Source organism: Gigantopelta aegis, chromosome 11 (assembly GCF_016097555.1).
Source record: "Gigantopelta aegis isolate Gae_Host chromosome 11, Gae_host_genome, whole genome shotgun sequence".
Lineage (NCBI taxonomy): Eukaryota > Metazoa > Mollusca > Gastropoda > Neomphalida > Peltospiridae > Gigantopelta > Gigantopelta aegis.
Window position 1 is genome coordinate 3,761,430 of NC_054709.1, and position 17,940 is coordinate 3,779,369.

Genomic DNA, 17,940 nt, shown 5'->3' on the forward strand with positions numbered 1-17,940 from the left:
TTTTTTATTACCTCTTTTGGAAGACTCGGGTGTTTCTTGGACTCCGACTTGCTACCCCCCTGTCCATTAGCACCGCTCATCATGCTCCCTGCGTCACTCATTGCGTCGTGCGCGTCCTTGATGCTCTGAAAGGGAGGCCCAGCCAACGACGGCAATCCTATTCCTTTCCCCATCGACGGCATGAAGCTGCCTTGACTCTGAAGGAAATAAAAAAAGAGAGTAAAGTTTGTTTTATTTAACAACTATTGGACGTCAAACATATGGTCATTCTGACACTGGTTTTTTTTAGAGGAAACCCGCTGTCGCCACTCTTTTATGACAGGCAGCAAGCGATCTTTTATTTGTGCTACCCACAGGCAGGATAGCACAAACCATGGCCTTTGTTGAACCAGTTATGGATCACTGGTCGGTGAAAGTGGTTTACACCTACCCATTGAGCCTTGCGGAGCACTCACTTAGGGTTTGGAGACTGTATCTGGATTAAAAATCCCATGCCTCGACTGGGATTCAAACCCAGTACCTACCAGCCTGTAGACCGATGGCCTAACCACAATGCCACCGAGGCCAGTTCTGAAGGAAACAGGACAAACATGGTGATTTCAAAACAAGCATTATACTTCATATAACTAGAATTAAAAATGTAATTACAGATAAATTACAAATAGAGAAATACATACTCTATAAAAACTGTTCACAAAGAGTTTGATGAAAACTAGGCACCTTGGCAAAGGTATCTAAAAAATTAAACCTAGCCTTAATAGTTAAAAATAACTCCAATATAAGACACATACTGGTTTGGTGTAGTAACCAAAAAACCAATAACGTTTGTTTTCTATATTTGGAAATATGGATTTTTCTTTGCTTCTTTTCTCTCTGTCTATCTTTTTAAATTCTCTTTTATTATATATTTATTCTGTCATTAAAATTTTGTTATCCAAATTTGACTGTTTCAATTAACTAGTAATTTTATTGAATGCTAATTGTATTTATGTATCTATTGTAAGATACTGAAAACGTTTGATTATCAAAATTTAAAGTAAGCATATGAATAAAATAATATTGATTTGAAGAACCACTCCTAGATAGCAAAGATACCAAAATACATGATATTGAAATGAGATGTTCTGAATGGTTACAGATTGGATCAGGGAATCTTTCTTTTATCAAGACCACACCTAACTACATACAGTCTACAAAATTAATGTTTATAAATGAATATTGGCAAATTACGGTAAACCGATAAATTCAGTTTTGTAAATCACAAGCAACATTTTAATGTGAAAAAATATACACAATACAATTATTAATATTGGCTCATGTGTTATAGAAAGAAGATTGCCCAAATAATAAAAAAAAAAAGCCATTTATGGACCATTGCCATAATTCAATTATTTATATAAAAAAAAATCATTAATAAATGAAGTATGGTGGTTATGAAGATGGTTGAATAAAGTACATTTAGGGACAAATCAAATTATGTTTGTTCAGGTAATACTTTGTTAGACCATTAAATAGGTAAGTGGTCTGTGACAATATGCCTTTAAACACAAAATTCAGGATTCTAAAAAATCTGCGAAATCTAATTCTGTGTAACATATTTTTGTTCGCGCAAAATTCTGAGCTATTTACGCTGATAGAACGGGCTTATGCAAGAAGGAAATGGGTTACATGGATTTATTTCTGCGTAACCGATAAATGGGTCACGCAGATTTTCAAATCTCAGAGGCCTGTCTAAATATAAGACCCGGACTTTGGGTCAACGTCAGTGTTTCTGCCAGAAAGAAATTTTTGGGTATGGCGCTATGGAATTGAATGCAACCACAGTCAGCATGGGGTATAGGAGGCCTCCCCTAGAAGTAGAATGGGTTAAATTCAGGGTTAGGGTTAAGAAAATCATACAGTAATGATAAGATTAATTAATTTTGTAAAAAAAAAAAAAATTAATCTGCCAAAAATTTGGGTATTGCGCCTTACCCATTTTACCCTCTGGCAGAAACCCTGAATGTCACGGAAACACGATTCGACTAAATGTTGATCTCAAATAGTACTGGACTGGACAAGGCTAACTCTGACACCTGGTAATGCCGGTAGACAAACTGTTTGGTCATATCAGGAATAAAACAGGTCATATGATAAAAATACTGCTGGTCACTAAACCGGGCAATGCTAAGTAGAAATGTGAATGGACCGGACACTTGATCATCTGGTCACATGTTCGTCTACAGAAATCATGGCCGTTTTCATGTCGGTTTACGCTTTTTCTCGACAACATCCACCGTAGTCCCTCAGATGACGAGGGCTTATTTTCGAGGGCTGTTATTTTCGAGGGCTGTTATTTTCGAAGCCGTCTTAGCACTACGAAATCATAAAACCATCGTAGGTTGTGAAGTCAATACAGAACACGCCATAGTCAGTCCTTGGCTTTTGAAAAAACCATGGCGAGTGAAAAATGGCACACCTCAAAACGCTTAGGCGAGTGAAAAATGGCACTCATCAAAATGCTAAGGCGAGTGAAAACCAAGCATTATTAATTTATGAAGTAATTGGTACATGTAAAGGTAGAGACATATGTTGCAAAAATTAACCAATAAACCAATGTTTTCTTTTAATTTTATGTTGTTTGGTTCATTAGTGTAGTCCGACTTCTTTTTCCTTTCAGGAATGGAGTTATAATTTATTAAAAAGTTTTAGGAGTAGTCCTATAGAAATATAATTATGACATGCACTGATACAGACAATTTGATTTTTTAATTACAATTTATACTATTCAGATCATTTGCTGCACACTTGTAGATACCTTTTCAGTGTTAGATGGTTTGATGAACATGCAGCTAAGCATGTCTTAAATTTCATTATTATGTACAACGAACATGATTACGATAGTTGGGATGGAACAACCCAGTGGTTCTGAGGAAGTGGTTCAATTAGTATCTCAGGTGTGCACTACCAACTGAATTAGTTAGTTAGAGTTAATCCCCGTCGTGCTAAGAATCCAATAAGGCTGTAACCAGAGATCGCCACTGATGCCTGTCTTTTGCTAGCTTCTGCAGCAGCCCCCAGCTCAGACTGCCCTCTCAGATTTCCTTCTCTACTGTCCTCCTCCATGTTTCTTTATGTCTTCCTCATTTCCTTTTTCCAGGAGGGGTCCATCGGAAAGCCACTCTTGGTAGGGCTGTTTGAGGCATTCTGATAACATGGCCAATTCAGTGCCATCCTCGGCGCTTGATCTCCGATACCAATGATTCTGTGGAGGTTTGTTTGTGCAGTTCTTCATTGGTTATGATGTTGGGCCAGAAGATATTCAGAATCTTGTGAAGGCATCGATTTTGAAAGACCTCCAACTTCTGACCGATGGTCTTGGTCATTTTCCAGGATTCTGCTCCATACAGTAGAGTGCTTAAGATAGTGCTTTTAAAAAGGTGTATCTTTGTCTTCAAACTAATCTTGCTTGGTTTCCAGATGTTTCGGAGTGATGCAAAGGTCTGGATTGCCTTGGAGATTCCCTCATATTATTAATTTTTTTTTAATAACTTGTTAAACGTAGGCCTACAATTCATAGTGTTGGTTGGGGCATTGACATTCACGTAGCATTTTGAATTCAACAATTTAGCAACCAGTCTCCTTCCCTCAACATTTTGCAACATGTCATTTGACCTACCACTAAGAATGTTTCTGATATCTATTTCAAGTCAGCGTTATGTTATTATCTAGAATGGCCCCAATGTTGTTGATAAAAAAATTACAAACTGCGACAATATCTGTCATTGCTAAGGATTTTATTCCAAATGAGGGATGCCATATTGAAGATAATCTAAAAAAAACACCCTACAATTTTAGACACCATCATAAATGCGTAACAAGTAGCCCAGCGTATGCGTGCAGCCAGAGTCCTAAAAGAAAAATAATTTGACCCCGAGATTGGTTAATATGCCACAGAATACTGCGCATCAAATCATGTTCCAGTCACATGGTCTTGTGACTTTCTCACAAACATATTGAAACAAATAAAAATTAAATAGTCAGGAATTACTGTTACTATATTGCGTACATATATAAATAACAGATGTACATTCATTAATCTCTGGTTGAAATACAAATATTTTAATGCAGATAAAAAAAATTATAATAATAATAAACAAGACCTAGGCCTATTCCTACATACCTACGGTAGTATCATTTCTTTTCTTTCTTTTTATTATTCCGTCTATTTTTGAATCGTCTTTGTCTAAATTTCATTTCTTTTTAAAAGAAAGTAGAAAGTTACAAGCTTGCCATTTTTGGGACCTCACGTAAGCTTTGTAGGCTAACAGTTATGAACTAATCGAGACAATTTTACTGATTTCGCTGATTTCTGTAACGGGTTTGTTTGTGTAGGCTACAGAAGCCACTATTTAATTGAATTCCTTTTCTTTATATGAACAGTATAAATGAGTTATCCTTATCAAACATTGTGATCTGTTACCTTACAAAAGTGGACTGTTTCTAATTAATAATAAATTAAATAGGCATTGGTACGTCTTCGGAGAAGTGTTTTTCTATTTGTATAGCAAAGATAACTACCAGTCATATATTAAATCTAGCATGGACACTACCTTTCTCGTCACACTTATAATTTTTCTGGTATTATTAAACAGATCTTTCTATCAGTTACATAAAGAAAATAGTGGCAATCAATATACAACATTTAAGTGTAACATGCATTATTTTTCACTCGCCCGGTTGAAATTACGTGCGCTGTACGAGCATGATCACATTCGCACACCTTAAAAGACAAGGTCTGCATAGTGATGTCGTAACTTACGATGGTTTTACGATTTTGTAGGCTAAGACTGCTTCGAAACTATAGGCCTAAGACCTAAAATTTGGCCAATCGGTACCACCTGGGGGTACAAATGCGCATAGTGATTTTTTAAATTAAAGACCACATCCCTAGAAATGGCATCGGAGGCAGGACTTGGGATAGGCGTGTAAGAAACCCTAGTGGTATATGGACACGTTAAACCAGTTACTAAGCTAAGCCTAGAAATGGAAAATTATGACAGCATTGCAGAACTTACAGCTTTCTGTGCAGAGTGCGATTTTGAAGAGTCCAGGAGCCCTAGGTTCGCAAACATCATATAGGACTCTCTAGCTTGCCTACTGCCTAGCATACAAGTGTGCATAGCTCGTACAAATTACACTGATTCTTCGAAATGACACAGTCAACATATATCCGACGCCATATAACCATAAATAAAGTGTGTTGAGTGCGTTGTTAAATAAAACATTTCCTTCTTTAGTCAACATATATATCTTAAAATCGTGGGAAACCAGAGTCTTGAATAGCAATCTTTTCCATTATTCCATGCAAAACATTTAGCGTATCTTCTGTTCTACTGGAGACGGATGGCAGGGCTCGCTGTATTGGTGGCAGGCTCAAAAGATTTGCAAACAACAGTTAGTCCTTATGACAGTTAAAATTGTTTGAACTGAAATGGCACACTGCTGTGTGTAAATGCCAAATTTGTCACCCTACTCATATTTCCATGGCAGCTATAGTTCTATCGAAGTGCTTAAAGGGTGATTACACATGTAACACTGGCACACGTCCCAGTCCACCGGCTACTTAGGGGATAACCCTACTCGTATTTCCATGGCAGCTATAGTTCTATCGAAGTGCTTAAAGGGTGATTACACATGTAACACTGGCACACGTCCCAGTCCACCGGCTACTTAGGGGATCACCCTACTCGTATTTCCATGGCAGCTATAGTTCTATCAAAGTGCTTAAAGGGTGATTACACATGTAACACTGGCACACGTCCCAGTCCACCGGCTACTTAGGGGATAACCCTACTCGTATTTCCATGGCAGCTATAGTTCTATCGAAGTGCTTAAAGGGTGATTACACATGTAACACTGGCACACGTCCCAGTCCACCGGCTACTTAGGGGATAACCCTACTCGTATTTCCATGGCAGCTATAGTTCTATCGAAGTGCTTAAAGGGTGATTACACATGTAACACTGGCACAGGTCCCAGTCCACCGGCTACTTAGGGGATAACCCTACTCGTATTTCCATGGCAGCTATAGTTCTATCAAAGTGCTTAAAGGGTGATTACACATGTAACACTGGCACAGGTCCCAGTCCACCGGCTACTTAGGGGATGACCCTACTCGTATTTCCATGGCAGCTATGTTCTATCGAAGTGCTTAAAGGGTGATTACACATGTAACACTGGCACACGTCCCAGTCCACCGGCTACTTAGGGGATAACCCTACTCGTATTTCCATGGCAGCTATAGTTCTATCGAAGTGCTTAAAGGGTGATTACACATGTAACACTGGCACAGGTCCCAGTCCACCGGCTACTTAGGGGATGACCCTACTCGTATTTCCATGGCAGCTATAGTTCTATCGAAGTGCTTAAAGGGTGATTACACATGTAACACTGGCACACGTCCCAGTCCACCGGCTACTTAGGGGATAACCCTACTCTTATTTCCATGGCAGCTATAGTTCTATCGAAGTGCTTAAAGGGTGATTACACATGTAACACTGGCACACGTCCCAGTCCACTGGCTACTTAGGGGATAACCCTACTCGTATTTCCATGGCAGCTATAGTTCTATCGAAGTGCTTAAAGGGTGATTACACATGTAACACTGGCACACATCCCAGTCCACTGGCTACTTAGGGGATCACACTACTCGTATTTCCATGGCAGCTATAGTTCTATCGAAGTGCTTAAAGGGTGATTACGCATGTAACACTGGCACACGTCCCAGTCCACCGGCTACTTAGGGGATAACCCTACTCGTATTTCCATGGCAGCTATAGTTCTATCGAAGTGCTTAAAGGGTGATTACACATGTAACACTGGCACACGTCCCAGTCCACCGGCTACTTAGGGGATAACCCTACTCTTATTTCCATGGCAGCTATAGTTCTATCGAAGTGCTTAAAGGGTGATTACACATGTAACACTGGCACACGTCCCAGTCCACCGGCTACTTAGGGGATAACCCTACTCTTATTTCCATGGCAGCTATAGTTCTATCGAAGTGCTTAAAGGGTGATTACACATGTAACACTGGCACACGTCCCAGTCCACCGGCTACTTAGGGGATAACCCTACTCTTATTTCCATGGCAGCTATAGTTCTATCGAAGTGCTTAAAGGGTGATTACACATGTAACACTGGCACACGTCCCAGTCCACCGGCTACTTAGGGGATAACCCTACTCTTATTTCCATGGCAGCTATAGTTCTATCAAAGTGCTTAAAGGGTGATTACACATGTAACACTGGCACACGCCCCAGTCCACCGGCTACTTAGGGGATAACCCTACTCGTATTTCCATGGCAGCTATAGTTCTATCGAAGTGCTTAAAGGGTGATTACACATGTAACACTGGCACACGTCCCAGTCCACCGGCTACTTAGGGGATCACCCTACTCGTATTTCCATGGCAGCTATAGTTCTATCGAAGTGCTTAAAGGGTGATTACACATGTAACACTGGCACACGTCCCAGTCCACCGGCTACTTAGGGGATGACCCTACTCGTATTTCCATGGCAGCTATAGTTCTATCGAAGTGCTTAAAGGGTGATTACACATGTAACACTGGCACACGTCCCAGTCCACTGGCTACTTAGGGGATAACCCTACTCTTATTTCCATGGCAGCTATAGTTCTATCGAAGTGCTTAAAGGGTGATTACACATGTAACACTGGCACACGTCCCATTCCACCGGCTACTACATGTAGATGTCAAATATTTGGTAATTTCGACTCTTAGTCTTAAGAGAAAATCAGCAACATTTCTTCATTAGCAGCAAAGTATTGTTTTTAAGCCTGGACAATACATACCACTGCCTTTGATATACCAGTCATGTTGCACTGATTGGGACAGGGGGGGGAGGGACCAACCAATCAGTTAGTTGGGTCCACTGAGGGATAACAGCTGTGACATATCACACGTATATTATATTCAACCACTGAATGATTACAAATAAATATGAAGGAATATTTCAGGCAAGTAAGATTTAACTAAATGGAAAATGACGTTTTACACTGTCTTTTTATCAACAAAATTCAACAAGGTGTGTTTCTCTTTCGTGTTGGATTTAAAGTGGCAAATGCTACTATCTTGCCCACTGGATTGAATTAGCCAGCTTTTGCACGGTGCTACCGTAAATAAATCTGTCTAGTACCCCGGTGTTGGATGATTTCAACATACGAGTGACATCATAACTCATGTTTTACGACGAGTGACGTCATAACTTGTGTTTTACGAGAGGGAGAGGGAGAGGGAGAGGGGAGAAAGAGACAGAGAGAGAGTAGGGTGGGAAGAATGGAGGGAGGCTATAGGGAGAGAGAAAGAGGGAGAGGGAAGGGGGGGGAGAGGAGAGAGAGAGAGAGAGAGAGAGAGAGAGAGAGAGAGAGAGAGAGAGAGAGAGAGGAGGGAGGGAGGGAGGGAGGGAGGGAGAGGGAGGGAGGGAGGGGAGAGAGAGAGAGAGAGGGAGGGAGGGAGGGAGGGAGAGAGAGAGGGGGAGAGTGAGTGAGTGAGTAAGAGACAGACAGAGAGAGAGAGAGATAAACAGATGGTGTTCATATTGCTATTAAGTGACCGTGGAACCATAAATATAGGCAAATTTGTTTTTTTGGTTGTTGTTTCTTTTAACTTACCATAGATGGTGTTGCCATTGCCATGGATCCAATGGCAGCTGTCATAGCATCTCCTGCCATCTGGCCAGATCCCATCATCATTGGGTTACCCTGGCTTACCGATTGTTCGGGCTGAAACGACAGTGATCACGCATAATTAATACAAGAATTCCACGCAATTCAATGTCTCATCTACCATACAGCTGGCTGCGGATTTTCTAAGCAATCTTAGCGCTATGGAATCGTAAAACCATCGTAGGCCATGACGTCACTACAGCACATGCCATAGTGACGTCATAGCTTATGTTGATTTTACAATTTCGTAGTGCCAAGATAACTTCGAAAATACGGGCCCAGGTTGTGTTAGAGCCACGATATCGTAAAACCGCCGTAATTAGAGCTCTATAGCATGTGTCAGAGCTGATGACGGTTTTACGATATCGTAGTGTTAAGATAGCCAAAGTTTGTGTTGTTTAACATCACCGGAGCTGATGACGGTTTTACGATATCGTAGTGTTAAAACAGCTAAAAGTTTGTGTTGTTTAATAACATCACCAGTAGAGCACATTGATTAATTCATCTTCGGCTATTGGATGTTAGGGATGGGACGGTTCGGTTTTTTTTATTTTCTGTTCGATTTTTGTTGTTTGATCCAAGGTTCAACGTATTCGCAATACTTTTCACAATTAGCACAAGTACTCCAGTTATCATACATACCGTTTTATAAACTATTTTCACAATTAGCACAAGTACTCCAATTATCATACATACCTTTTTATAAACTATTTTAAGAGCAAGACATTTTATTTTTAATGGTCGTTTGTAAAATAATTGTAAACGTAAAATGATATAGTGACTAGAAAACAAAAATAGCATTTTTACCATTTCATGTTAGCATGTTGGGTCTGGGATACTTGGGCAATGTGTCCCTAGGATTTCAATTCAGAGAGTTGGCAAAATAATTTGGGGGCGAGAATGCTAGGAATAGTCTCTATCCCGTATTATTATTATTTTTTAATTCAGTGGTCTTTAGATGCATTCTGGAATACATAATATACTGAACCGCAAAAGAAACGCGACACATGTGTGGCTGAGAAAATATGTTTCAATTTATTAATATCAAAGATAAATTTTCAAAAATCTGATAAAGTCAATTTATTGGATGCACTTTGACCACAGTACCTGGGTCGTTTGCCTGTGTTCAGGTAGTGGGGGGATCCAGCACATCGAGATTGTAGGGCGTGACATGTTCAATACCGTGTATGTCCTCCCTGGGTGTTCAAAACGGCCATACACCGTCGGTACATGGAGTGCACGAGGCGGTTCACAAAAGCCATTGGCACCTGTGCCCACACCCTCAGGAAAGCTGCCTCCAGTTGCACACGAGTTGTCGGCCGTGGGACCACCTGGTTAAGCCGTCTCTGGATTTCATCCCACAGGTGTTCAATCGGGGCCGAGAGCCGGCCACGGCATGGTTCTAATGTTGTGCTGACGCAGGAAGTCCATGGTGATCCTGGCCGTGTGGGGGCGAGCATTATCCTGCTGGAACACGTGGTTATGGTGACGCGTGAAGAAGGGCACTATGTGAGGTGTTAGAATCTGGTCAACGTAGCGCTGCGCTGTGATGCCATTCCCTCTGCCTGCACCAACATTTTGGAACAAATGGGGCTCAATTCTCTGATTCAGGCCTATAGCACCCCAAACCATGATGCTTTGGCCACCCCACGGGTCTCTCTCCAGGACACATGCGTCTCTGTAGCGTTCACCCCTCCTATGCCACACCCTCACTCTGCCATCCGAGTTGGAAACGCAGTACCGGCTCTCGTCAGAGAAGACTATCAACCTCCATTGTTGATGCCGCCAATGTTGGTGCTGTGTAGCCCACTGTAGTCGTGTCTGACGGTGGCGGGCGGTGAGGACAGGTCCTCGAGCGGGATGTCGGCAAAACAGGTTGTTGGCGGCCAGTCGACGTCGTACCGTGTCGTCACTGATGGGTTGCTGGCCAGTGCCAATGGTCGCGCGAGCTGTCATGCTGGCCGTTCTGAAGCGATCATGGAGGTATTGCCGGTTGATGTAGCGGTCCTGCCTGGGTATGGTCACCCGGGGGCGCCCGCTGCGGTGACTGTCTGCAGTGCTGTTGGTGTTGATGTACCGCTGCTGTAGACGATGGATGGTGCTGACATGGACATTGTAAGCGTTAGCAACAACCAGGGCACGCTGCCCGGCTTGCAATCGGCCGATAGCTTGTTCTCTCTGCGCTGCTGACAATCGGGTCATACCTGATGCGTGCAAATTACGAATGCCAGGAACGCGGTTCAAGTTGGTTTTTATACCCATAACCTCCACGAGATGCACGTGCATTTCGGTTTTCATGACAATTGTTTGCGACTGCCACCCACGGCCTTCGAGACAGGTGCGTTTTGGCGTGTCGTTTCATGGAAAGTTGAAAGGGTACCTGCAATTTGGGTCTCAGTCATAAACCAGCATGTCTTGTAATATTGACAGTTACATCCTCGAAATAAATTGTTATTATTTACCATATAGAAATGACATTTAAAAATCTCGCGTTTCTTTTGCGGTTCAGTATACATGGGTGTTATGGACACACTATAGAAGTCTTAAAAGAAAGATATATGCCAAAACATATTTCTGTAATGTTTATTATTATTTTGATAATGTCAAATCTTTGATGAGAAGTATATATATATTTTTTAAAGTATGGACTACTCGATATAAGCACAGATACGCCTACTTTTGATTATTTAACTCAACACAAGTTACATAAAAAGGTATCATTGATTAAAAAAAAAAGATAAGCAAGCACAAAATATATAATAGTGAATTATTTAACTAGTTATTTGTTTTTTTTGTTTTGTTTTTTGCTCGTACTGAAAATGAAAAAAAAAAACAATCTGCAAAGATTTATTTTTAAAAAGAAGAAAAAAAAGTGCAAAGTAGTTTGCGTACATTGTAGTTCTGGATCTGCAGACGATTAAAACTTACGGAAATTAGCGATGTTAAATTGTTATAAATTAATATGATGAAAATTAACACGTCTTTACTTTTTTTCAATTTTGACAACTGGGACGAAACATACTTAAAATGTTTATTTTCTCGTCGGATTAATCACCGAGGTCAGTCCCTATTTTGGGAGGTTACAGTTTTTACGGTCCTGGCAAAAAATTTGCGGGTTCTGTGCAGCTTCCTAACAGCACCCATCGCCCATGAAAACATGTCCGGTTTAAGGGAATCGAATGTTGTGATTGGCTGAAATACTTTGCAAGTCATTGGGATTACCAGCAAGGTGCGGAGATATTTATACATGTACCATTTAAAAAAACCCAATTCGAAATGAACCGTGGTGCGCGAATTGGGAAACAGTGCACCGAACCATGAGCCTAAAACAGCAGTAATGACGAATAATCGTCCCATTCATATTGGATGTCAAACATTTGGTAATTTTGACAAATAGTCTTAGAGAGGAAACCTGCAATATTTTTTCATTAGTAGCAAGGGATCTTTTATATGGACCATCCCAAAGACAAAATAGGATAGTACATACCACAAACTTCGATATACCAGTTGTGGTGCACTGGCTGGAACGAGGAATAGCTCAATGGGCCCACTGACGGGGATAGATCCTAGACCTGACTGCGCATCAAGCAAGCGCTTTACCATTGGGCTATGTCCCACACCATACTGGAATTTAAGTAATACCTCTTTCTTACTTTTTACTTTGCTGGCAAATTAAGTTCCTGGTCCATCACAAAAATGTTAATAATATAGTTGACATTTTGATTGTTGACATCTTTTCCCATTTACATTTTGGCCAGTGACATTTTGCCCCACTTCAATCCAGAGCAGTGGGTCAATATTGTTAGCAATTAGTGACAGTTTAGTGGCATAGAGAAGTAAGGGGAAGGATGCAGCTCAGTGGTAAAACGCTTGCCTGATGCACAATCGGTCTAGGATCGATCCCCGTCAGTGGACATATTAGGCTATTTCTCGTTCCAGCCAGTGCACAATACCTGTACATGTATGTGTTATCCTATAAAGATCCCTTGATACTAATGGAAAAAACAGGGGTGAGGTGTAGCCCAGTGTTACAGCACTCGCCCGTCAGTGGGCCCATTGCGCTATTTCTGGCTCCAGCCAGTGCACTACGAATGGTACATCAAAGGCTGTGGTATGTGTTATCCTGTCTGAGATGGTGCATATAAAAGGTCCCTTGCTGCTAATCGAAAAGAGTAGCCCATGAAGTGGCGACAGCGGCTTTCCTCTCTCAATATCTGTGTGGTCCGTAACTATATATCTGACACCATATAACCGTAAATAAAATGTGTTGAGTGCGTTGTTAGCCTTTAGACTACTGGATTAATTTTTAACAAAAACCACGTTGAGTGGGTACAAGTTTATAATTTTTACTCACATATATTCACTTAAATGTTTCATAAATACATGAAATAAAGTTCATATATGAATCGGTAAGTATTATTTTCGTGTCTTTTTTTGTAATTTTTATTATTTTAGATCGGCTAATGGTGATTAAAATTAGGCAAAAAATCGAAAAAGTTGCGTTTACTTACGGGCATTTGTGGCCAGCTGTCCAGTATTTATGTCCATTATTCCCGATAACAGTGGTTTTCTGACCAGATTTTTTTTTTAAACCCGAACTACGATTCATATTGCAATATTTGGTAATTTTCGTTGTTGGTAAAACGATCAAATTTATTATCAAATTAGCTGTTACAATCAGCTATCGATCCCTGAAAATTACCGCGACGTGCCGCCATTGTTGTCAAGCGAAAATACTTGCCGAAAACCACTTTTTGAACTCAAAATTTCAAGGTATTTTCAATTGAAAAAATCAAAACAAAAACCACCATTTTGAAAAAAAATCTTTTTTCTTTAATTATATTTCCCTTTCCAGTGAGTGTCGTGTGCAAAACGGCGGGAAATATGAATTGGGGAATGCACTGTATACAGTGTACAGTATATCGACTGACGTGACGTCGGGCGAGATATCTCGCCTGCAGTAGTCAGAAGGTTAGATAAAATATTTCCTTCCTTCTTTCAAACAAAAGGTATTTTTCACTGATATACTGCCTAGGTATGTTAAATGATATGCTGTTTAAATCAATTTTATTGGTAAATGTTAACATTATCGGCGATGGGAATCGATGAGGTTCCATGGAACCTCTGTAAACACACACACACCACAGTTTTATCTTGTTCACCTCACAAAAGTTATCTCTGGAATTTCCAATCCAAACACGGCCCTGTGCAATCAGTGTCTCAGGTGAAATAAAGCAACATTTGATTTCCTCCAAATTGGTGATGTTATGGACCAGACACTTTTTGTAAAAGCTACTGAAATAATTTAGCACATTTTAAACATTGTTCTAAGGGGTCCCATGATTGTAAACATTGCAACCATGCTGTCAGGGTACATAAGTATGTCTAAGAAACCATTACGAAATTAGTACTGTAAGGGGGATTTACAATATGGGTGAATGACAATGTTTAAGGCGGCAGTGATTTGTTCATCATTCTTAGTATGGTCGCCGATTTGAACAGAAATTCAATAGTGTCTTGTGAAGTCCACTTTTAGGTGAGTTGATAACAATGTGGATATATTTAATAGAACACCCAATTCACAAGAATGGAGAGGTATCCACATACTGGATATCTTACATACACATGCTAGAGGATGTAATACATGTACTTGGCCTTCTGTTTGCTTTTAGTGTAGGGAACTGGAATGTGCACCTTAATGCCATAAGAACTATGATCTCATGGTGTTTTGCCTATGATAAGATCAACTACACCAGGTATCTAGCCCCAAACTTTGCTCTGATGACGAATTTCCCAGAGACGAATCCCGACAAGCGTGAAGCTTGAAAGATGGGCCACTTCTCAGTGCAGATGTCTAGCAACAACCGTTTTGAGTGGATCCTTGTGAACTAGACCACTGGGGTCACAATAAAGATACTCAGACTCCTGGAGACAGAGCCTGAATGTTGGGAGTTATCAAACAGTATTATTAACAGCTGAACCCAGCAGTACATCCCTGGTCAGTTAAAAGGTAACAAATCAAAATTCTATTATACTTACTGACCAAGAATAAAAAAAGGATAGGTCCTTTCACAGAAAAGTAGGACCTCATTAGCATTTCTACTGAAAAGGTAGCTCCCAGAAATCACACATCTTCACTCATAAAAGCCTTTAAGTGTGAGACTAGAAAAAGACCCACCAGCAAACCGAATCCAAAACCTGGTGAAAACTAGCATGATGTAGAGGTTTAGCATTATTTATGAAAGAAGAAAGTAAAAGCAAGTGGGAGAGTGATCACGATAAAAGCAGACTGGTTTTTGTTTGGTTGCATCCTAGTGGTGGCACAAGGACACAAACTCCAAATGGATGGTATTTTATCTCAATCCCTTGGACCAATACCATTAACTCTGTCCACACAACATTTATTGCTTAGAAAAGACTAACAAAATCTACTTTATCATCCATTAAAGGCTTTTGTAGGAGAAATCGCTGGCACTATAATTTGTAATATCTCCTGTGATATTCTTCTAGGAGATATCGCTTCTTTTGTTATGTCACTGTGTATGTTTCAGCACTAAACCTGTCATTCTTGACATCATGCCACTGTCGTTCTGCTAGTTAACGAGTCTACCGCTGCCAAACATAGTGACATTCAACCCACATTACCGACATTGTTTACAATTATCACAAATGAAAAGAATGATAATGGAGTACAGTATAAAACAACATAGATGTATGCAGAAAATACTTTTAATATTTGTCTTATTAAAGGTGCAGACCCTAGTTTTAACACATAAAAAATGGACACTAAGTTTAGTTAATTTACAAACCTGTAACTCATTTGGATGAAGATACAATAGAGTGAAAGAAGAGTCTGTGACGTTAAAACAGGAAACATCCTTAAAAATAGACTAGAACTCAAATCAATAACCACTACTTCTAATTTTTAAAATATTCCATTCCTGAAAGGGAAAAGAAGTCAGACTAAACTAATGAACACCACGACTGGTGTATCAGAGGCTGTGGTATGTACTACCCTGTCTGTGGGATGGTGCATATAAAAGATCCCTTGCTGCTAATTGAAATGTGTAGCCCATGAAGTGGCGACAGCGGGTTTCCTCTCTCAATTTCTGTGTTGTCCTTAACCGATATAACCGTAAATAAAATGTGTTGAGTGCATCGTTAAATAAAACATTTCTTTCTTTTCTTTCTTTCATATATTTTAGGGCTAATAATATTTAATTTTATTAATATCCTTCTTACAGGGTTTGCAGCCTGTTACCGGCTACTACCTAGAATGAGTTTTAATGACTCAGTGGGTAGGTGTAAGGCCACTACACCCTCTTCTCTCAGACTAACCACTAACAACTAACACTGGCCTCGGTGGTGATAGGTATAGGGTTCGCTGCCTGTTACCGGCTACTACCTAGAATGAGTTTTAACGACTCACTGGGTAGGTGTAAGGCCACTACACCCTCTTCTCTCTCACTAACCACTAACAACTAACACTGGCCTCAGTGGTGATAGGTATAGGGTTCGCAGCCTGTTACCGGCTACTACCTAGAATGAGTTTTAATGACTCGGTGGGTAGGTGTAAGGCCACTACACCCTCTTCTCTCTCACTAACCACTAACAACTAACACTGGCCTCGGTGGTGATAGGTATAGGGTTCGCAGCCTGTTACCGGCTACTACCCAGAATGAGTTTTAATGACTCGGTGGGTAGGTGTAAGGCCACTACACCCTCTTCTCTCTCACTAACCACTAACAACTAACACTGGCCTCGGTGGTGATAGGTATAGGGTTCGCAGCCTGTTACCGGCTACTACCCAGAATGAGTTTTAATGACTCAGTGGGTAGGTGTAAGGCCACTACACCCTCTTCTCTCAGACTAACCACTAACAACTAACACTGGCCTCGGTGGTGATAGGTATAGGGTTCGCAGCCTGTTACCGGCTACTACCCAGAATGAGTTTTAATGACTCAGTGGGTAGGTGTAAGGCCACTACACCCTCTTCTCTCTCACTAACCACTAACAACTAACACTGGCCTCGGTGGTGATAGGTATAGGGTTCGCAGCCTGTTACCGGCTACTACCCAGAATGAGTTTTAATGACTCAGTGGGTAGGTGTAAGGCCACTACACACTCTTCTCTCTCACTAACCACTAACAACTAACACTGGCCTCGGTGGTGATAGGTATAGGGTTCGCAGCCTGTTACCGGCTACTACCCAGAATGAGTTTTAATGACTCAGTGGGTAGGTGTAAGGCCACTACACCCTCTTCTCTCAGACTAACCACTAACAACTAACACTGGCCTCGGTGGTGATAGGTATAGGGTTCGCCGCCCGTTACCGGCTACTACCCAGAATGAGTTTTAATGACTCAGTGGGTAGGTGTAAGGCCACTACACCCTCTTCTCTCAGACTAACCACTAACAACTAACACTGGCCTCGGTGGTGATAGGTATAGGGTTCGCCGCCCGTTACCGGCTACTACCTAGAATGAGTTTTAATGACTCGGTGGGTAGGTGTAAGGCCACTACACCCTCTTCTCTCAGACTAACCACTAACAACTAACTCACTATCCTGAACAGACAGCCCAGATAGCTGAGGTGTGTGTCCAGGACAGCGTGCTTAAACCTTAATTGGATATAAGCAAGAAAATAAATAGAAATGAAAAAAAAAAAATTGTATAATGCTCTTTTTAAGCGTTACATGTATACATGGCCAAATTGAGAACAATTTTTTTTTTAATAGAAAAATAATAAAATATTTTTTACAGTACTTAGGGATGCAAAAATTAATATTTCCAATTTTCAACAGATGTCAAAATGTTTTAAACGTAACTAGAAGGATATGACGAAATATCGTCATTTTCAGAAACAGGAGCTAGGACTGAGGATGCCACATCATGATAATACATGTCGCTTCCAAAAATTATGTCATTGATTTATTACATGATTACACTTGTTATTAAACGTGTGCTTCGTATGGTTTTTATGAACCATGTGGATAATAACACTTGTTATTAAACGCGTGCTTCGTATGGTTTTTATGAACCATGTGGATAATAACACTTGTTATTAAACGCGTGCTCCGTATGGTTTTTATGAAACATGTGGATAATATCACTTGTTATTAAACGCGTGCTCCGTATGGTTTTTATGAACCATTTGGATAATAACACGTTATTAAATGCGTGCTTCATATGGTTTTTATGAACCATGTGCAG

The 17,940-nt window shown here is 40.6% G+C and overlaps 1 protein-coding gene across 1 annotated transcript in view; it reads right to left on the reverse strand.

Annotated features, from left to right (window-relative positions):
• LOC121385634 overlaps positions 1 to 17,940 on the reverse strand; it is a 95,754-nt gene that overhangs the window by 5,486 nt on the left and 72,328 nt on the right. The window contains exons 6-7 of the mRNA XM_041516388.1: positions 8,675 to 8,785; positions 12 to 197 (exon numbers count right to left, since the gene is read on the reverse strand). Coding sequence (XP_041372322.1) covers positions 12 to 197; positions 8,675 to 8,785 — 297 coding nt within the window. The remainder of the gene's footprint in view (positions 1 to 11; positions 198 to 8,674; positions 8,786 to 17,940) is intronic.